General features: G+C 37.4%; 1 protein-coding gene across 1 annotated transcript; it reads right to left on the bottom strand.

Moving 5' to 3' along the window:
* Positions 1-1,785: 1,785 nt before the first annotated feature.
* Positions 1,786-21,784, bottom strand: LOC107594155 (polycomb group RING finger protein 5-B-like). Its single transcript, XM_016284106.1, has 9 exons — positions 21,593-21,784; positions 15,471-15,748; positions 13,146-13,242; positions 12,574-12,629; positions 12,429-12,488; positions 9,477-9,622; positions 8,674-8,772; positions 8,097-8,186; positions 1,786-3,526 (listed from the first exon to the last, which is right to left on the bottom strand). The coding sequence occupies exons 2-9, from the start codon at positions 15,580-15,582 to the stop codon at positions 3,479-3,481; spliced, it is 708 nt and encodes a 235-aa protein (XP_016139592.1). The 5' UTR covers positions 15,583-15,748; positions 21,593-21,784; the 3' UTR covers positions 1,786-3,478.
* Positions 21,785-22,419: the final 635 nt, after the last annotated feature.

The raw sequence follows: 22,419 nt of genomic DNA on the forward strand, positions 1-22,419 counted from the left end.
TATATATATACAGTATAAGGCAAGCCAGGCTCTTCCACCTATCAGCGATCACAATCACCCGAGTTCTGAGCACACACACCTGACAGTCATCACCAATTAGCACCCTGCACTATAAGAGAACACAGTTCAAACAGACACATTGTCTGGTCTCTCTTGTGGAATGAAGACTCATTGCTATGCTCTCACTTACCTTCTTCATGTCCCTGGATCTCCTTTGTCTCCCCATGTTATCCTGTGTCTTCTCAACCCTATTTACCTGAAACAGTTAATTGGAACCAGCTCCTGGAAAATCCCTTCATCAACCCGTTCACTCACTGTGTGCTCCATCATCCTGGTAAAGAGACTATAATCATCAATATCTACATTCCCTGCATCAAAGACTCTATACTTACAATTACTCGCCTGCCATTGTTGCTCATTGAAATCTGTACAATAAACCCTCCTGTTTGGTTCTAACTTGTCTGTGTCCGGAGTCTGACTTCCCGTTACACACACAGATGTGTACATACATACAGTGTCTGTGCTCTGCACACTGTTTTGTAGCTTGGCTTGTTATTTGGATTACCTTATTTTGTTTTCTTTAATAAACTGTTTTCTTTGATCAGTTTTTGACCCATCATCATCTTTGGACTGAACATTACAGTGTATATAGTATAAATGGTGAAATTTTAAGTTACATTTCAATATATATATTATATTATATATATATGGATCAGGTGATATCTTGTCAAGGGCTCCAGTATCACCACAAAATGTTAACGTTTTCCTATCTCCAAATTTCTGATTTCTGTTCTCTTTTACAGAGAAAGGTTCCAATAACCCTCTATTGTGCAGATGGATAATGCATTTGGCACAGGTGAAGAGACATACACTTTCCTAGACAGAACAGAGAGTGCTTTTGGAAAAACTGACTGGCTGGCTATAGCACAGAGTGGAAATCCAGAAGTGTTATGACCGACCTGTTTGAGAAAGTGGAAGAAATCCACTTTCATTAGTGCAGAGCCCAGGCAGTGTCTCTCTGCAGATCGGTGCATCTTCCAGAGCATTAACTTCCAGAAAGCAAAGCTGTGTGAGCTGCAGTCTGGTGGAACTTTGTGAATCTGATGCTCTATGACCTTTATATTTTAGAGAATGAAGAGTGATGGACGCACACATTCCCTCATAAAGCTTCTAAATAAAATGTGTGTGCGTGTGCTTGAATACATGGTTTATGAGAACAAAAATGTGTGTAATGACATGGGTATTACAACATAAACATGGTTTATGAGGACACTTCCTATGTCCTCATAAGCCAAATGGCAAAACAAAAACGTTTTTTGAAATTAAAAAAATGCCAGTAGTTTTCTTTGAAGGGTAGGGTTAGGGTTAGATGACAGAAAGAACAGTTCATACAGTATAAACAACTAATATGCCTATGGAGAGTCCCCATAAACCATATATACAAGTATGTGTGTAAGAGAATGGGTTATGTGTCTCATCTTGAAATGATCTTTTTGCAGCATTTTCTCCTCATCAAAAGCAATGAAAGCGGAATCACTTGAAAAGTTGATGGATTTTGGCTGTGGAGAAATTCTATCCTTGGCAGATGAACCTTAGATGAAATCACAGAGAAAATATGAGGCAGTGCTGCCGCACCCACCACAGTGCAGTGAGACCATTTTCAGGAGGGAGAAAGAACTGAACTGTCTTTAACACATGCAATATAATAAACACTGTAATGTTTTGTCATCAGTTTTAATTACCATGACATAAGCATAAAATCAAAAAATGACACACCCAATAACATCAATATTCATGAGTGTATTTTTCTGAACAAAGTCACACAAATACATTAACTGTCATATGTTATATACATTTCTAATCTAACGAAATCACCTTAGGGACTTTACATTGAAAAATAGAATAGATTATTCTAAGCAGCATTTGATGTTTGTCAAACATACATTTCCATTTTTAAAGATAAAATATCTACAAGGGCTCCTTACAAAAATACATATTGATCATTGCATCACAAGGACATTCAAGGGTCTATTCTAAACACATTATTCGGCTTCCAATTAAACACAATATTTTATACTTTAAAGGCAACGTCTTTAATGTGAAAACAATAGCAAAATTATATTTTCTATATATTTTTAAAGGACCTTGATTTCTATCAGGAGTTTTCTATCAGGTGTAATTTTTCAGTGAGACTTGTGAAGAAATTTTTAAAAAAAAATCAGAGTACTGGGAGGAAAAATATCAAACTCTGTTTGAGAGATTAGATAGATTTGTTCCATGCACAGAAATTCAAGCCTTATTTTTGCTACATGGCCTCTGTTTGTAAGTATAGTAAGACAAACAGTTTTTAGTATGAATCACATGTGGTCAGATGATGTAGAGTGTCTTTGGTGTAATACGACTAGACTAACATACTGTAATGAAGCCTGCGAATGTGGTCGAGCAAATGCTTTAATTCTATTTTGCAAGAATAAGCTATGAATACTTCCTTTACTTTGTCATTTCTTTCTTTGGACTACTTGATTCAGGATTTACTAACATAAAAATTGTATTCTGACATAAAATAGGCAAGCATGACTCAAAATTCAAGACATTATACCCATTTTCTAAAAATTTTTGGGGAAAAGCTAGAGAATTACAAATTGTGAGAAAGTTTTTAACTCATTGCCTGTCAACCATAAACCAAAATAATGACACAATGACCGTAAAGCTCAATTATTTTCTCAATTAGGATGCCAGGGAAGGGATGACATTGTAAAACCTATACTCAACGTGTTTAGCCAAGTTAACTTCACCTTTATTTTTTAAAAATGAGGCACATGTGCAAAGAAGTCACCAAAACCCTCAAAAGAAAAGGCATTTGTGTGAGCACAGAGGTATGGCCTATAATAAATAAAACCCCTTAAGTGGGCAAAATCAAAAACAGACCAGCTTAAAACCCTTGGGGGATGTTGCAGGCTCTGAACCAGCCCAAAGCTTTAAACATCAGGAGACTAAGAATATTAAACCACTAAATACGAACATTCTGTCATCATTTACTCACCCTCATGTTTTTCAAAACCTGTATGGACTTTGTTCCTTCTGTGGAACACAAAAGGAAAAATTCTTTGATAACACCTCTTTATAAATCTTTATAAAACAGCCGTCCACAGAAGCTCCTCATTAGATGATGTATGGGAAAAGGCACTGAGATTTTTATATCATGTGACATTTTTTTTCAAAGGAGATACCATTATATGCAAATTTGCTGAAGGCCCTTGTCATTTTGGTAAATAAACCACAACATGGGAAGAGACACAAATCACAAATCCCTGTGGCACATGGTAAGTGTCACAAGATTCAATGCACTAACTGATCCCAATAAAGAGAGCTAAAGTAATTAAACAGAAGAGATGGGTAGAGTACTTCTTCAGAACTGGACATGTCCATTCAATTCGCTGTCTGTTGATCAGCTGAAATTAGTGCAGGATATTTCAACCTAGCCAAAGTCAATGCGTGGCCGATATTCAAGTACCATTGGGTAGCCCTGGAGAAAGAGACATGTTGTAGATAAGTGTAAAATGTACATGTTCCGGTACAGTATGCAAGCTTTAAATACGTAAATGACATAGTTTGTATCTACAGATTTTGCAGTTAGGGGACCTTTATTGTGCTTTTCTATAGATTACGTTCATTAGGCAAGGCAAGTTTATTTGTATAGCACATTTCATATACAATGGTAATTCAAAGTGCTTTACATAAAATAAAATAAAAACAATAATCACAAAAATAAAACAAGGAATTTAAGCGGGGACCCGACACATATCACTGAGAGCTGTTATCAGTTGTTTTTGGTTCATTATGTCTATTAGGTTTTTTTGTTTGTTTGTTTTTACTTAAAGGTGCAATAGGTGATTGTCTTCAGAAACATTTTTTGTTATGCTGGTTGAAAGTCTCTTCACGATAGCAATCATTAAAGGGATAGTTCACCCAAAAATGAAAAATTGATGTTTATCTGCTTACCCCCAGGGCATCCAAGATGTAGGTGACTTTGTTTCTTCAGTAGAACACAAATGATGATTTTTAACTCCAGCTGTTGCAGTCTATCAGTCGTATAATTCATGGCAATGGCAACAAAATCTATGAGAGTAAAAAAACATGCACAGACAAAACCAAATTAAACCCTGCGGCTCGTGACGACACATTGATGTCCTAAGACACGAAACGATCGGTTTGTGCGAGAAACCGAACAGTATTTATATCATATTTTACCTCTAATACACCACTGTGTCCAACTGCTTTGAACGCGCGCATGGCATCCGGTGCGTGTGTTTTTTTACTCTCATAGATTTTGTTGCCATTGCCATGAATTATACGACTGATAGACTGCAACAGCTGGAGTTAAAAATCATCATTTGTGTTCTACTGAAGAAACAAAGTCACCTACATCTTTGATGTCCTGGGGGTAAGCAGATAAACATAAAATTTTTGGGTGCACTATCCCTTTAAGTTAAGTGGTCTAAATGTATTTATCTGTATTTATATATTCTGTGGAAGGCGTAGGACCAAGAAATGTTCGTCCAATCAAAACACTCAGTCCGAGCGTTTTAATTGGCTTTCCTACCTGCCTGTCAAAATATGTATGAGCATACCTCTGCGCACCCGGTTCGCGCAGACAGGATACGTCATCAGCGCGTTCATGCATGCTGTGCAGACAGAGTGAGAATAGCAGAGAAACATCAACAACCCGATCTTCCGTCCTGGTATTGTAGTACTTTTAAAGTTTTCTCATCGGTGAATGACACATGATCTATATTTTGCATGTCTCGCTTAGTTAACACACCCGATTCAGATAACCAGCTAGTTAGAAGTGAGCTACGTGCATGAACTGTGCTCCAAACTATATGATCCCTACACAGTGTGCAATGCTCCCTACTCTCGAAGCAGGGGAAATCCGTTGAAGTTTACTTCACTTCGGAACATTCATTCACATATTTCATACTTCACACACTGACGAAACTTACTAGAGAAGTGTGACATAATATACCTCTGTAAATAAATGCTATTTAAATTTACGTCTCGCACACTTTAATGCCCTTTGTATGGAACATATACGCTCACTTCAAACTGGATGGCGGAATATCCGGTGATGTCCACTTCGCAGAGCACTTGTGGTCGAATAGAACAAACGTCGCACGTGATAAGAGATACATATGAAATGGGCGGGTGCGGGGGGGGGATTGGAATTGGGAACCTATTGCAGTAATGTTGTCTCTGGTATTCTGGTCTGTGAGCATATATGCGTTCAGGGGGCATGGCTTTGGACGGTGATTGCAGGGAGGGTGGGATGTTCGCTTTCAGTGCTATCAGGCTAAAGTTAGCATTTTCCAAGATCTCCTACTGCACCTTTAATATGTCATTAAGAACAAGAATGACCATCCAGTTTTTCAGTAACTTTTTAAGTATTTTCTTTTTTCCATTTATTTTCCCCATGGGGTTTTCAAGAAATCCTTAAAAATAGGTTGTTAGCCATAAACCAAATCAACCAGCTACAACATTGTAAAGTTCTTTCTTTCTTTCTTTCGGAAAGTAGTATTTGAAAATCATAGAAATATTGTATTTAATTTATTTTATAAAGAAATTAACTACTCATCATACAAATCATGTGCCTGAATCAAAACCTCTAAAAATTTCTACATAAGTTAAAAGATGTTAAGAGAACGGCAAGCCAGCTCTTTTGAGGTGGTTCAGGCTTTCACAGTAACCTCATTTATAAAGCATGCGTACGCACAAATTTGATCTCAGAGTGTGTGTACGCTTAAAGCCACAGGAACGTTCATATTTATAAACACAGTCTTTGCATGGAAAAGTGCTTAGAGCCACGTCAGGGTCTGAGCAGACGTATGCACTTTTTATTGTGTCAAATTGGAGTACTGCAGGTATTTGAAAATATAAGCAGCAACCATGATGATGATGATAATAATAATAATAATTTTCTTGACAGATATCAGACGCTGGATAATTGCTTAACTGTTAACAGACAAGATTAGAATGTTAAATAAAAACTAAATTAGATAAAAAAAATTAAATATATGAATGTCTGAGACCCGTTAATAATGCTATAAATGTGCAAATATCACCATAAACAGAACATGAGTTTTGACATGTCATCATGCATCTGCCGCACTTATGTGAATGGAAAAACAGAATAAAATTGTATTTAATTAAATAAATAAGCTTACAGGAAATAAGGTTCACTTAAATAAAACTAAGGGAAAAAAACTGTGAGACAAGCTATGCTGAGTTTTGGTTTGTTTCTGTGATTCACTCCATAAATTAAAATCAAGAAAGCTAAAAAGGCATCCTGTTTTCTTGTCGCTCGCCATTCTCAAATAACGGTTTTCGACCTGGACTGATGCTCTTTTATATGCTAATGATATTAATTAGGGGATGTTTACAAGGCAGAGCTCTGACACCAGTCAGCTGCACACAATTTCAAGATCATTTGCGATTTATAAATGTCACATCTAAGAGAGGAGTACGCACATGTTTTTGTGTGCACATTAGTTTTCTCTGCATCACACTTACACACTTTTGAGAAACGATCTTAGAACAAATTTAGGACGGTTTATACACAACTATTTATAAATGAGGCCCATAGTTTTCTATGATTGGTGGATCCAAGGAAAATGTATTGTCAAGTTTATTGAAAATGTATTTCTTAAATATGTTTTTAACTATCAAACACAAATTTTAAAAACTAAAAAAAGTTTAAATCAGACTGACATACTCTCATTTAATCTCTGAGCTCATGGACCATCTGTCTTGAGTGTTTATACTGTTATATACATTGCAAGTCAATGTCTCTATGGAGAAAATGAATGGAATATGGAACTCTATTGTTGCGTTCTATTATAATCTGATCATATTTTGAGTTATTCTTTACAAGAAAGCCACAGTCTTTTTGTTCAAAACAAATATTAAGACATTATTATTCTGCACTGAGAATGTGAGAACATCTTCACGATAGTACTGACAGGTTACAGGAAAAACTCACACACTCATTCTAAAGTACACTCAAACAACACTATCAGAGATCGGTTTATAGAAAGCAAGGGAAGGAGATTTCTCTACTGTACTAGAAAAATGAGAGATGAGGTGCCGGCGCTTTCTGACCCAGTTCCGTGCCCCTTCAATTTACGATTCATTTTTAACCTCATGTAACTTTCATACCTTCAGGAGCTTTTCAGAAAAAAAATGTTGTGACTTTTTTGGCAGAATCCCTAAACTGATTATGTGAATCCTTGCTTTAAAAAACTTTCAATTTTAAAATCAAATTCTCAATTTACTTAAAAGTCAATTTCAAAATCTAGGGAAACTCTAAGGGTAGTCTTTCTGATTTTACAGTATGCATTAAATGCGTGATAAATTTAAGTGATGAATAATGATAAAACATTTATAAATAATTAATTAATAATAATTACTAGGGATGTCAACTGATAAATATTACATGATATTATATAAAATTATATGTATTGTTTTGTTTAAAATGAAAATTTTAATTATTAAATTTAATCTTTGGGGCAATGGAAATTTTAAAACTCAAGAAAATGTTATGTGGTTTAAAAAAAAACATGGTGAAATGTTCAGGGGTGGCTTTTCTGCACAGATGGAAAGTCGTACACATATCAACAGGGTATACAGGCACCCAAGAGTTGCAAGAGGATATGCTTGGGGATGAGAACAGAGTACAGACCCCCAGTGGGGCGTCTGTAACCCCCTTCACCACTACAGCGATTTCATACTCCATGACAGCCTTGTGTAAAAGTGACAATCATAATGCTAGAATTAACTCTGAAGCGCATGCCGAACTGAGAAGGGCAGTGTGGGACTGACCGGACTTGTTTTGAAATAAACCTTAAAGTTTTATGGCTGTCTTAAGTTCATTGCTTTAAATTGTAAATACCATGAAAAGCAAAGCCACACAAATTGCTATGAACCTGCTTTGAGTAATAGGGTCTACCGCACTGCTCATCCCAGTGGAAAAGATGAGAGGATTTACATTTCACACATGAGAAGAGAGGAGAGGAGGAGATACTGGTATTCTCGTGGCTTACATTTTCTCCCCGAAGCCTCCAGCGGGTCATGTAGATGAATTCCATAGTGTGGTCTTTACCCATGATCTCACCGTTGCATAGAACATCTAGCTGCAGAAAAAGCTAGTGACTGTGAGAGCAATTTCATTGTATGGTGGACCAAAACAGCCAAGCAAACAAGCAAAACATAAACAGCAGAAACATGATAAACTTGAGAATATAGTGGTTAATTGCTGAAACACATGCAATGAAGTAAAGACATGTTTGCGTCCCAGAAGATCATATTTCATTAGGACTGTTCCTGTATGCAAAGGTCTTGGGTTTGATTACTAGGGAACACACGTACTGATAAATGTATATTGATATATATATATATATATATATATATATATATATATATATATATAAGTTTAAGTTTTACCACACTATATGCACTATAAGCTTTGCATAAAAGTTTCTGCAAAATGCATAACAGCATAGACATGTGAAATATAAACAAAATGGATAGGCTATATGTAATATCCACCAAATCATGGCATCTTTTTTTGTTGAGAGGAAAAATGGTCAACTATGTAGACTAAAGATATTCAGGTGTTACCTCAAAAGAACTGGGCAGCTTTAACTTCAGACTTAAAAACTTCTTGATTGTTCCAACAGTCACTCTTGTTGAGCAGCGAATAAATTTTTTCATTAAGCCCTGGAAAACAAGGCGAAATGACAAATTTGCACAAATTTCCAAATTGCGACCCCATCAAAATATTAGAATGATTTTTGAAAGATCATGTGACACTGAAGACTGGAGTAATGGTTGATGAAAACTCCGCTTCGTCATCACAAAAATAAATTACACTTTAAAATACATTAAAACTGAAAAGTTTTTATTGTAATAATATTTCATAATATTACTAGAAAGAAAGAAAGAAAGAAAGAAAGAAAGAAAGAAAAGAAAGAAATTATTAGCAAACAGGGAGATAATGGCTATGTGGGAACGGATTTAAAAGATTGAGCTTTGGAGTTACACCTATTGATACCAGGCTTTAGAAAAAGAATAAGGATCAGCTTCAGCTTTAATCTTAAAATGTCAATCACAAGGATCTTATTATTAGCAAACAGGGAGATAATGGCTATGTGGGAACGGATTTAAAAGATTGAGCTTTGGAGTTACACCTATTGATACCAGGCTTTAGAAAAAGAATAAAGATCAGCTTCAGCTTTAATCTTAAAATGTCAATCACAAGGATCTTGAGTAAAAAAATCTGATCCTGGATCACCTTTCCTTCAGAAGGGATGAGGGGGCAATACCAACACAGAAAGAAGATAAAAGAAGCAGAAGACATGGAGTGGCACACATGAAATATGATAGTATGATAGGATGAGGAGAGATAATTCAAGATGGCTAACCTTGACAATGTTCTCCCCCATCTGCCCATTGTTAAGCAAGCAGTCTAGACAGATGGCTATCTGCGGATCACTCCTGTGGTAATCTCCACCACCTTTAACATCATCCTCTTCATCCACTCGGGCTTTCTTACATATAGGGCCATCCTCTGGAAAAAGACAAAACAGAGGTGGTCATGTTAAAGGACTTTATCAAAAGGTCTGAACTGCTGTTTCATCTGCCTTTCACACCGATTTCTTTACTTGTAGTATTTATTTAAATAAATTGAATCAACATTGAACTAAATTGAGCCGAATAATGACACTATTGTCTTCTGGCATCTACACTAATATTAGTCTGTTTCTTTCTTATTCCGAGGTCACCGTAGCCACCAGATCCAGTCTGTATCCAGATCAGATGGTCACTGCTGTCACCCGGATCCAGTACGTATCCAGCCCATATGGTGGATCAGGACCTAGAGAGGACCTCTACAGCCCTGAATATCAGCGGAGATCAGAACAACTAGATGAGCCCCAGAGACAGATCCCCAGTGAAGACCTTGTCTCCTAGACGGCCACCGGGACTAGACCACAGGAATCAGTTGAGTCCTCTGCACAATGTGACATTGCTGCAGCCTGGAATTGAAATGCTGGTTTCGTCTGGCCAGAGGAGAACTGCCCCCCCCCGGAGTCTGGTTTCTCCAAAGGTTTTTTCCTCCATTCTGTCACCGATGGAGTTTTGGTTCCTTGCCGCTGTCGCCTCTGGCTTGCTTTGTTGGGGACACTTAATTTCCAGCGATATTGTCGACTTGATTGCACAGACACTATTTAAACTGAACTGAGCTGGATGATGACATCACTGAATTCAATGATGAACTGCCTTTAACTTAAAATTAAGTGTTTACTATTGTCATTTTGCATCATTGACACACTATTTTCATAATTAATGCTGTACAGTCGCTTTGACACAATCTGTATTGTTAAAAGTGCTATATAAATAAAGGTGACTTGACTTCTGTAGAGCTGCTTTACAGCTGAAATTCAATTTATAACATAATTTATTAATTTTTCAACATTAAGTGTTAATTTGTTGTTTAATGTGTTAAGTGTTATTTTCTTGTTATTACTTTGTTATTATTGTATAAAGCACTATATAGATTAATGTGACTTAACTTATTTATTATTACATTTCTCTGACTCCCCAAAATGGTTAAAACAAAAAAATCCCTGTATAGATCAATCTACACATGAAAATAATAGCTTCCTATTGGGAAAAGAGGCTCAATAGAAATCATTTGGATTTTGTGTGAAAACTGCATAAATTTCTTCTTCTTTTTTTTTTACTAAATATGTGCCACATTATGTGCTCCTCTGACAATGCGGGGCACAACGCTGAACATTTCAGGCTAATAGATATGCTAATGAAAAATAGCATCTGCATCTTTTCTCAGGCTCTCTTTTATATGAAATAGATAATATTCAAAAACATGCTCTTGAGAAAAATCACGAATGTGGTAATTATCTCATCATTAAGAACTGCTTTCAGCTGCAAACACTTACAAGTTGCCTTGGAGTCCCAAGTATTATGAAAGCCATTCATATTGGTTCATACATTGAGCACAAGAGCTGTAGATTATGAAGATTGTGGTACACAAACAAAAAACTCATACACTCCAACAAATCACACAAAACATAATTTAACTAAATGGGGCATCCAGTAGTTCGCCTCCCAGCTGGCCAAAACAAATAGGGCCCTGTAATTTTACTACTGATATGACATAGAAAAATAAATGAATGGCATGTCTTGTGTGTCTTCATCATCATTCAATATGGTCTTAAGGCAGAAATTAAGTCATCTTGTAACAGAAACCCTCGTGAGAGCAAATTCTAACTTGCTGGCCAGTGTGTTACTTAATAAAAATTAGTTTGATGGCACCCTGAGAACAATGAAGAAATGTCTAGCATAGATGTTTGATGATGACTGAGGGAAGTAAGCCGAAACTGCAAAAAACTAATCAAATTTATTTTACCATGGCAGATTTTTCAGTCAGTTAGCCAATTTGGAAAAAAACCCCACTAAATTATTTGACGAAATAGTTGCCTTTATGTTACAATTATTGATAGAGCACAAATATTTCCATTTTTATTCACATTTTTTTAATAGTAAATAAAAATTCAGCACTTATCTTTACCGTTGTAACTGTATAAAATAGTTGTACAGAGTGACTCTAGTAGTTCTCTCTGGAGTCAATGGAGCAGAGTGACACAGATACATCTATACTGATGACTCGCATCTTACTACCCACCACCTTTGAGTCAAGGTCACTGAAACAGAGTGTGGTAGATTCATTTGAGCTGTGAAGAGGTGTTAGTGAGACCAGAAGGGGGTGCTCACCCTGCGGTCTGAGTGGGCCCTAGCACCCCAGTATAGTGCTGGGGACACTATACTGTCAACATGCACCGTCCTTCGGATGAGACGTTAAACCGAGGTCCTGACTCTCTGTGGTCATTAAAAAGCCCAGGATGGCTTTTGAAAAGAGTAGGGGTATAACCCTGTCATCCTGGCCAAATTTGCCCATTGGCCTCTGACCATCATGGCCCCCTAACAATCCCCATATCTACTGTTTGTCTTTATCACTCTGTCTCCTCTCCACCAATAAGCTGGTGTGTGGTGGGCGTTCTGGCATACTATGGCTGCCGTCGCATCATCAGGTGGATGCTGCACACTGGTGGTGGACAAGGAGATCCCCCCTCACAATGTAAAGTGCTTTGAGTGCCTAGAAAAGTGCTAGATAAATTTAATGAATTATTAATTATAAATGATTAGCCAGGAGAGCCTAATGTGTGGGATTAAAGTTCAGCCAAATATGAAACTTCTGTTATTATTAACATCTCGGTTACGTATGGTAACCCTCGAGTTAACATGGTTATCAGGTGAGTGCAGTTGTATATCATTTCACTGTTTGAGTCATTTACCATCAGGACTTTCTTTCGATTTGTTTCTTCTCCAGAATTCAACCTCTTGCTGTTGTTCCTCTGGAAGAAAACGAAAAAGTTAATTAAATGCCAGTTGATATATGGTATATGACACAAGAGTTACTTCAAATGACAAAATGCATACTTTCTCTAAGGCCAGGCACAAGTTTGAAAATGACTTCTTCTAGAGTGTTGTCCAGCCTTTGGAGAAAACAAATACACAGAAATGTGAGGAACCAGAACACGATGAGAGCCATGCTAATGTCCCCGTCACATCTGTTAGCAGGTTCAGGCTAATTCTGCTCTAAGGTCTTATTATCATGTTATCATTCTATCTGGTGTCGGGGTGGAGATGCATCACTGGTGTGGAGAGGCAATCCTGTGCAGAGACAATCTCACAGCTGACACTCTGGCTCCAGAAAACAGTCCGGCTGTTGCTTGGAATGCCTCCCAACCAGGATCAAATTCACTGCCACTCAATGACCCAACACTGCTCAAAACCAGTCAACTGTGGACAACAAAAAATCTCTCAGATCTATTATGGGAAAGAACTCTTAGATTGTGTTCCAGATTTTGTTAAAATCAAGTAGATTAATCTCAATAATCCTTATCATGGCTTATATTGTGTGTGCTGCAATGCTACACTAATTCTGATCCCTGACCACTTGAAGCAGATTTTGACTTAGTAGTAGCATATCATGGATCAGTGTGGTTTACCTTAACATCTCCAAGGGATTCGTTTCATGAACCTGGATACCACATCTTGGGCAATCATTGCTGTCCTCAAAATGCTGGACTATGCAGCTTTTACAAACTATACAAAAAAAAAGACGAAATTATACTTAAATAGCAGTAAATATCTGTGAAATTTACAGTAAAAAAAACACCAGCTGTGGCTGCCAAAACTTCGATGTAAAAATACAGTAGCAACATTTTTATAAGATGACTATGATTTCATCATCCTATAAGTTATAAGATGGCTTGTTCTTTTTTACTAAACTGTAAATTTAACGTTGCTTTACAGTATTTGAAATGTCCCATTATATTTATTACATATTTTCACTGCATTTAGCAAGGGAACTTCCCATTTACCAGTTACATTTTACTGTAACATTTTTACAGTTTCTTACTGTTAAAATTACAATAATTTTTTTTATGTTACATTTCACAGATGATATTCCCTACATCTGCCAGAATGACCACAGACTACAATTAAAACCAAGTCTTACAAACTGGCAATTAGATAAAGCTTTTGGCTTTGCTTAGCCAGTGAAACACCTATTATTTTCCACCAGCAAAACCATTGCAACAATCATTGCCTTATTGCTCTGTGAATACACATACAAAGCTGTCAACACACCCACACACACTATATCAAACTGATTTACCTCATAAGTGAGTGGAGGGAAAAGCCACTGCTCACACTTATTACACACTGACATTGATACCAGACACAATCAGGTCATCACTGTGTGGAATAATCAGCTGGGCAGGTGGCTAAAGTACAGTGTATTCTTAAACAAATGCCTAGTACATTCAAGATAAGGAATTACTTTTATGGCATTACATAACATATATTGTATTGTATTGTATAAGCAAAAATTTGTTTTTAAATAAATACCAAATAATATAAATACATTTTACTATCTAACCTTCTCATGATTTACATTTAATATGCCACAATCAAACAATAAAGCACAAATTGCAAACTAACTCCATCAAGAAAATATTTTGTGTGAAAATAGCTTATGCTTGAGGAGAATATCTGTTGTCATGGGGACTGATCTACAGGTGACAGTGTGTTGGTCATGTGTCGTAAAAGTGAGTGAATTTTCACATCTGATGTGCCGTACCAATATAATGCAAAAAGGAAAGTAGGTCACATTCACCTGACAATAAAATGACAATTAATTAACACTAAATCCTGATGTTCAGCTACTCTCTGTGGAAATACATATGTGCCTAATCAAGCATTATGAAATTAAATGTCCCTAAATTAATTAACAACAGCAGAAGTGGAATTTATCAGCTAAAATACATGCAACAAACACTGGTCTAAATACTGTATCAGTGAAACTGTCAAGTGACAGGTAGGTCCGCATTAAAATACAATAAAAATACAAGTTGATTGGACACATTGATTCATATATTAAACATTTAACAATTACAGATATGGAAAGTTATTTCTTTATTCTGCTACCCTAACAGTATTTGTTCTGCTATATACAGTATTTAGGCTCCTAAACTCAAACTCAGTCTCTTAACATCAACATGACTTCACTTAATTATCAGTAAGACACTTAATATACTGACATTGCCACTTGCACACAGCAATTTCTGTTATATTTTATTTATTTACTTTAACTCTATTGCTGCTATCGAACTACCCTGTACAACCTGTTTGCACATTCTTCTCTTGTGCATTCCTGCTCATCTTAATATTTTCTACAGTATACTGTCCTGCACATTTTATTTTTATTCTTATTTTTTTTTTTTTTTTTTTTCCCTACCTATATTTTTTTATATTTTTCATTGTATTGTAAAGGTAAAATAATAGATATTTTAGTCATTTGGTATGTTAGTATTATGACACTTACAAAATGTATGCATTTTTTAACCATACTGCCATTTTTACCGCAAATTTTCCTTCTTATTTTAATTTTTTTTACAGTATACTGTCCTGCACATTTTTTTTTTTTTTTTTTTTTTTTTTTTTTTTTTTTTCCATACCTATATTTATATATATTTATTTATTGTATTCTTTAATAATTGCACTGTCCGTGGAGCAGACCTGACTTACATTTCACTGCTGGTCATATATTCTCTATATAACCATGTATGTGACAAATAAAAATCTTGAATCTTAACTCTCAACGGATAATTACATTTTATCATTTAAATTTGGCATTGCTTTTTTTTTTCTCCACATGTTGTCCGTGACGCTATCAGAACAGATCATTTTTGGGTCAGAGCCCACCAAAACCACTGCTAAATCATCATAAAAATGTTCACGAAATTTTCATAGACACTGTAGATACTTACAGGTGTGCAGGCACTCTGTCACGGTGGTGGGCTTGATCAAGTACCCTTTACAGATATAACAGGTAATAAAATGGTTGAAGTCCCTCACCAGGTGTTTTCTATGTGATGTCATTGTCAAGTTACCAAAGGAGGGATGAAGTAAAAACAGATGGTGTAAGGATGAAGTGGAATGCAGTTTCAACCACTCTGTGGCTCAACTGCAGTATTCTGCTGAAGGGCCCCTGGCCTTCTCTTCCTTCATGACATCATGGGAAATTGAACATGTCTCTAAGACAGACCTGTGAATGTGGATATAACAATTAGTACTGTCAAACGATTAATGGCATCTAAAATAAAAGTTTGTTTATATATGTGTGTACATTTATGTATAAATAAAAACTAAAACATAATTTTTTAAAATATTTATTTTCATATATAAATTTAGATTATATATAAATATTTAATATATAAACAAAACATTTTTCTTAAATATATACGTGCATGTGTGTGCGTGTTTATATACACGATTGGATGCGAATATACACGATTAATCGTTTGATAGCACTAATAACAATTATGCTTTAATTATAGCAGAATTCTGAAATTCTTTTATTGCTTTGTGAACATATCTTTGTGTGTAACATTAGCCTATAATCTTTATTTGTCAAAGATTCATTCAGTAAGGCTGTGTCTGAAATCATACTCTCCGAGTAGGGACTTCTTTTGAATTTCTTATTTAGTCACCGTTAAAAATCAGTGGTTCTCAATTCCAGTCCTGGCTGACACAAAGTGAATTCCAAACACTTTTACACATTTGAAGAGCACTTTTGGAAGGGGACGCCATTTGTAGGAGTGTTCCAAACGAAAGTGAACACCTCAATCCCTCCAAAATTCCAGGTAAAGATAATGAGGAAATTACATTGTCTTTCATTGCTCCCTTTACAAAGAGCATTCCAAACGGCTTCAGTATGACACGCAAGTGCCCTGCTCCCTCCAAAGTCCCCACATCAAGGGCTCTACCCTTCAGAGTAAGTAGGACATAGGAATGATTGCTTCCGATTGGAATTTGCACATACTTAATTCAGTTCATGGAAATTTTTTCTAATGAGCTGATGATCTGAATCAGGTGCGTTACGCCTGTTGACAGACATACAAAAAGTGCAGAGTAGTGGGTCGGAATGGAGAACCACTGTTCTCTATATAGTATGAATATTCACCACGTTGTCATTATCATAGTCATGTGACTTTCAGCCATAGTCAAGGGCACTCTGGAGTGAGAACGATCATGGCCGCCATACTGAAGGGTCATTCTAAACTAAAGTACTCAAAACTGGCCACTTCAAAAGGCCCTTCAGAATGAAGGATTTCGAAGGGTACAACTGATGAACACATTGCTCCCATGATACTTTTTGTGCAGGTCTAATTATGCACCACAAAATAAAATTTTTAAAAAACTGTACTAGCTGTTGTTTATTCTCATTCTTATTCATGCCAAAAGTACCAGTGATTTTGGATTTTATACTGTCACCTACTGGCCTACGTAAGTATGTTTATAAAAGCATAGGGAAGCGGTTTTCTTTTCAGGCCTGTTTTTCAGTCTTTTTCTGTCTATTTTTCTACTACTACTACTACTCCTCCTCCTCCTCCTCCTCCTCCTCATCTGACACATTCATCTAATGGTCATTACAGAATTCAGTTTTATATTTTCCTATAGTTTTGGTGGTTTGTGCTAGTACAGGGAAGGTACATGTACTAGTACATGTTATCCTTGATCTGTGGTATAAACTATTTGTTTGGACTTGTATTTTTCCATTCATGCTCATTGTGTTTAGGTTGGTAGATCGGTCATATACTGATCCATACTCTGGGCCAGGGGTTCTCAACTCTGGCCCTAGACATCCATTTTCCTGCAGAGTTTAGCTCCAACCCTGATTAAACACACTTGAACAAGCTAATCAAGGTCTTCCTTCAGGATTAGTAGAGACAGAGGCGTCATGCCCATTCAAAGTCAGGGGGCACGTGTCCCCTCAGATTTTTGAGCCAAGTGGATTTTGAATGCAGCTTCCAAAAGACAAAAAAATAGCCGAATAATATTTTTAATATTTGATATGATCACACCGGCGTGATTAGATCGTTCAGTACAACGATCACATCACCAGTTGCTAAATTCAAATGTGCGTTCGCTGGCTAGCACTGAGCCAGAGACATACACGTTTGTACAGCGCTGCATTATAACCAATCACACACGATGCTGTTGAGTTTACGAATGCAATGGCCAATCAGAGGCGTTCAGACGAGTCATCGCTAAAATGCCGGTGACTGAATACCGCTTTCTGGCGAATTCTCTCGTCAGAAACAACAAAGTGCAGACGTGTGTATGAATTTGTAAGTAAGATACTCATTTTACAGTGTAAACAGCTTAAGTGATTTTAATGGGTGTTTTTGAGAGTGCTTGAACTCTAAACTAAGTGAAAATGTTTTTTGATAATGAATGTTCTTTGCTCTCTTTTTCTGTACAATGAAAGTGTTATGATTTTAGCCTAACTTACAATGTGTTTATTAAATTCACATTAAATACAAAGTAAAAAATATTTTATGGCATGACACCCTGTTACTTAAAGGGGTCATATAGTGCAATTAAAATTTTTCCTTTCTCTTTGAAGCATTACAAGCTCTTGGAGTATAAAGAAGATCTGTAAAATTGCAAAGACAAAAGTCTCAAATCCAAAAAGATATTCTTTATAAAAGTTCAGAGTCAACCACTCCTACCTAAAACGGCTCGTTCTAACATGCCCACACATGTCTACGTCACGATGTGGGAAGATTTGTATAACGCCGCCCCAATGGTCGCGCAAAGAAAGAAAGCGTAACTTTTTTTCTCGCTGTAGTATTGTTGCTGCCGCAGCCATGTCGTGAAGGCACTGTGTGTTTCATTGTGAAAGCGAAACTACTTTGTTTGGCCTTCCAAAAGAGGACGATATCCGCTTCGTCATGCCTAGAGCTGATCCGTGCTGGTCACTGAGGAAATACATCAACTTCGCGCTGTGGATCGCCAGATCGGCTTTCACTGTGGACAAAGCGGAGTCCAGCCCAGGATCGTCACATGTGGTTGCCGCAAGCTCGCCGGACGCTCCTTCGTTGAATCCGCCAGCCGTGCCATTCTCAAGCCCACCGGCCGTTCCTCACTCTAGCCCCCGGCCTCTGCTCACTCTAGTCCGCCGTGTGTGACGCTGTGTTTCATTGTGAAAGCGAAACTACATTGTTTGGCCTTCCAAAAGAGGACACGACTAAAAATCAGTGGTTAAGTTGTATTTACAACACTGTTCCAGAACACTTCAACCCAAATATTCAGATGTGTGCAGCACATTTTATGGAGGACTGTTTCCGGATCCTGGTAGAGTAGACTACAATGCCGGCTGTTCTGACTCACAGACTGCAAGTACGTTTTTTATATTTAAAGAATTTGCCACTGATGATTCAAATGCGAGTTTTGAGCAGTGTAGAGTAGCACTTGTTGTTTGTCATTTCTCTGATCACAAATGCAGACACGGTTTTATGTTTATGTGGCGCGATGCAACGCAACGCGTAAAAAGTCATTATAATCGGTAATTATGTCCCCACTGGATGCAACAAATGCCTCGTTTATAATGGTTTTTAATGTTTTTGTCTTGTCGCTCCGGCCTGACAGGGCATCACAGTATGGTAGGGGCGTAATATTTCCGTCACGCGCTTGAGGTATTCGGCCAATCACAACGCACTGGATAGCTGGCCAATCAGAGCACACCTCGCTTTTCAGACGATGAGCTTTGTAAAAAACATCAATTCAGAAAGCCGGGGCATAGAGGAGAAACAATAATGTACAGTATGTGGAAAATAATGTGTTTTTTTTACTTTAAACTGCATAAACACATTTCATTACACCAAATACACAAAATAATGTTCTTTTTAGCAGCATCATATGACCCCTTTAAAGGGGTGAGCTGAGGTCGAGTTAGCGTGATCCGAAGCCCCGGCTTAGCGTGCGCTGAGGCCGGGATAGAGTGAGCTGAGGTGGCGGGGTCGAGAACGGCGTGCCTGGCGGATGCGACGAATGAGCGGCAACCACATGTGACGACCCCGGGCTGGACTCCGCTTCGTCCACGGTGAAAGTTGATGTATTCCCTCAGCGACCAGCACAGATCAGCTCTAGGCATGACGAAGCGGATATCGTCCTCTTTTGGAGGACCAAACAAAGTAGTTTCGCTTTCACAACGAAGCACACAGCGCCTTCACGACATGGCTGCAGCGTCAACAATACGACAGTGAGAATAAAAGTTACGCCTTCTTTCTTTGAGTGAACATTTGGGCGGCGTTATGCAAATCTTCCCACATAGTGAGGTAGATATGTGGAGGCGTGTTAGAACGAGCCGTTTTAGGGGGGTGTGGCTGACTCTGAACTTTTATAAAGAATATCTCTTTGGATTTGAGACTTTAGTCTTTGCAACTTTACAGATCTTCTTTATGCACCAAGAGCTTGTAACACTCCAAAGAGAAAGGAAAAATTTTAATCGCATCATATGACCCCTTTAAAGGTGCTATATGTACCTGTATGTACACCGAGTGGTTGAACTAGGTATTGCAGTCCAAATTCAAAATATTGGAGAGGGTTTTTTTCACCCGGGCCCTCTTCCACAGACTTGACGCACACGCAGGTTGCCAGATTGATGACACCAACAGGAATGAGTGCACTTGACAATGAATGAAATTAAATATGCTGTGTTTTCCACCAACTGGCAACCCGGGGTCCCGAAATACAATTGGGTAAACTGGCAGTGGGCGGGTTTCACAAACCAAAACAGAGACCGACATTCCGGCCCGGAAAGCACATTTTCAAAGGAGAATAACTGACTGTAGCATTGTTTTTCAGATAAACAAGTATGTTAACTTAGCATGTTTCTTAAACATATTATGGTACTTTTATGCTTTAGTAGAGTCAAAAACGTACATACAGCACCTCTAAGTAAATAGACAGGTTTTTATGCATAGTTAATAGATTACAATATTAGGCTACTTTGACCATTGCCTATTATAGATCAACAAACTATAAAGGTGGAAAATGCATCTATTTTATATATTTCAAGATTTAGGTAACACGTGTGGGATTTTTGTGAGATCCCCTGAGTAGAGAGATACAGGCAGGTGAGTTTGATCAAGAGAGCCATCTCGAGAGCCAGAGTTGGGGACCCCTGCTCTGCCATTGCCTTCAATAAAGTAATATGTTGTGTTTGTTGTCATATTGTCTGGCTGTTTTTCTTACATGCTTTTATGTTTGTTTTGTATAAAGCACTTGCTGTAAGTGAATATATTACTATAAGCGATATTTATCGAGTGCACGTTTGTTTGAGCGTCTACAGGTGCATCATGACACATGCGCGTTAAGCCCCGCCCACGATCTTCAAAACGAAACCATTGGGTTAAAGTGCAGAGGCGCTTCAAAAATGGCAAATTTATAACTCAAACTACTCGTAAACTAACTATTTTTATCCTTACAAAAATGCATGCATAAAGTAGGGGACTCGTATTATTTGGTATAATAAGTAGCCATCAACCTACACAAATTTGGGCCTGTTAACATAGCATTTTGTCGTATTTTAGATTAGTTTTTATAACGTCCCTTATGTTGCGATCAGACTTAAAGGTGTTGACAAACAAATCCAATGCGGTTTTGTCATATATAATCCAAATGTCTCAGTTGGTCCTCATTAGCTGCGTCGCGTATCCTGACATCCTCACGACAATATAGTTGTTTTTTATGTCAAAACTATTCGGCCATCGTCTATGTCATTCTGTGCGTCATCTTCCTGTAAAACCCTGTGCTGCGTTTACCTCAATAACAAATAACGTGCGATCAGTGCCTCACTCGTTTTAACTTGCTGCCATTTGTACAAGTGTCACTTTCCGTAAACGAGTGTTTTATCGCTCACCAGTGCGCACTAAATAATCAGCTATACCCTGACATCTAGTATCCTGCAGAGACACAGACATGCTGACGAACTTGATATATGACACGAGACCGCATTCCCATCCCACTCGAAACTTTACGATGAAGGGAGAGCATGAAAACGACACACAGCTGCAGTCAGACAGTAACGACCATCTCTTACCTTCTGCACATCATGGGTCCATGTTGATGATGCGCATTGATTTTTACAAACAGGCTTGAACGAATTCGGGCTGTTGAAAGTGATGGTTGTAGCAGCGGCACAGAATACGGAACTGCTTTCATTTGAGATGATATGGGGAAGGGGGCGGAGGACTTTCCAGTTCTTGTTTACGCATTGCTGTTTTATTCATTCCATGGCAGATTGTCTCTGATTGGACACAAACTAGGGCGCAGCCTTCAATTACCAACAAGTCCAGTAACAGTTTAAAACCAGTTTATCAATGAAGACACACGTGTGGCAGCCCTGTTTGTTAATATGATTCAGGGCAGATACTTGCCGTTAATATGTGATTTGCAGTTCATGTCAGACAGGTTTGCATTAATAAGGAGCGGCATGAGTGATAATGTTTTGACATTATCCTCCTCAGCTTCAAATAAATAAATAAACTTATCCATAAACATCTTCCCACAAATGACTAATCAGTATGTAGGTGTTATGTACAAAAACCTAGAACAACATTACATACCAAAAAAATTGTATCCAGCATAGACCTACATATGTTTGGAATAAGGAGGTATTTAAATAAGCGTTTTAAGGTTTTAAATACACAATATTGATAAAGATAAATTAAAAAATTTCAATGGCCAAACTCTGTGTTTCTTTTTTATTGTTACCTAAGACTGAGCTAATACATAATTGAGTTTGGGGAAGATATCTCATTCCGTTCATAAGTTATAGGCGTGTGTCCACCCCTTTTGAACATTTTGGCGTCCAGTTGCAAAGGTGAGCTGAAATTTAAAATTTTTGGTAATTATTGATATTCAGTC

The sequence above is a fragment of the Sinocyclocheilus grahami genome, unplaced genomic scaffold, assembly GCF_001515645.1.
Source record: "Sinocyclocheilus grahami isolate Dianchi unplaced genomic scaffold, SAMN03320097.WGS_v1.1 scaffold180.1, whole genome shotgun sequence".
Lineage (NCBI taxonomy): Eukaryota > Metazoa > Chordata > Actinopteri > Cypriniformes > Cyprinidae > Sinocyclocheilus > Sinocyclocheilus grahami.

Coding starts and splice junctions, on each gene's coding strand:
- LOC107594155 (XM_016284106.1), bottom strand. CDS start 15,582: ATGACATCACATAGAAAACACCTGGTGAGGGACTTCAACCATTTTATT. Junction 8,773..9,476: donor TGGGGGAGAACATTGTCAAG/GTTAGCCATCTT, acceptor CTTGTTTTCCAG/GGCTTAATGAAAAAATTTAT. Junction 8,187..8,673: donor AGCTGCCCAGTTCTTTTGAG/GTAACACCTGAA, acceptor CTTTTTCTGCAG/CTAGATGTTCTATGCAACGG.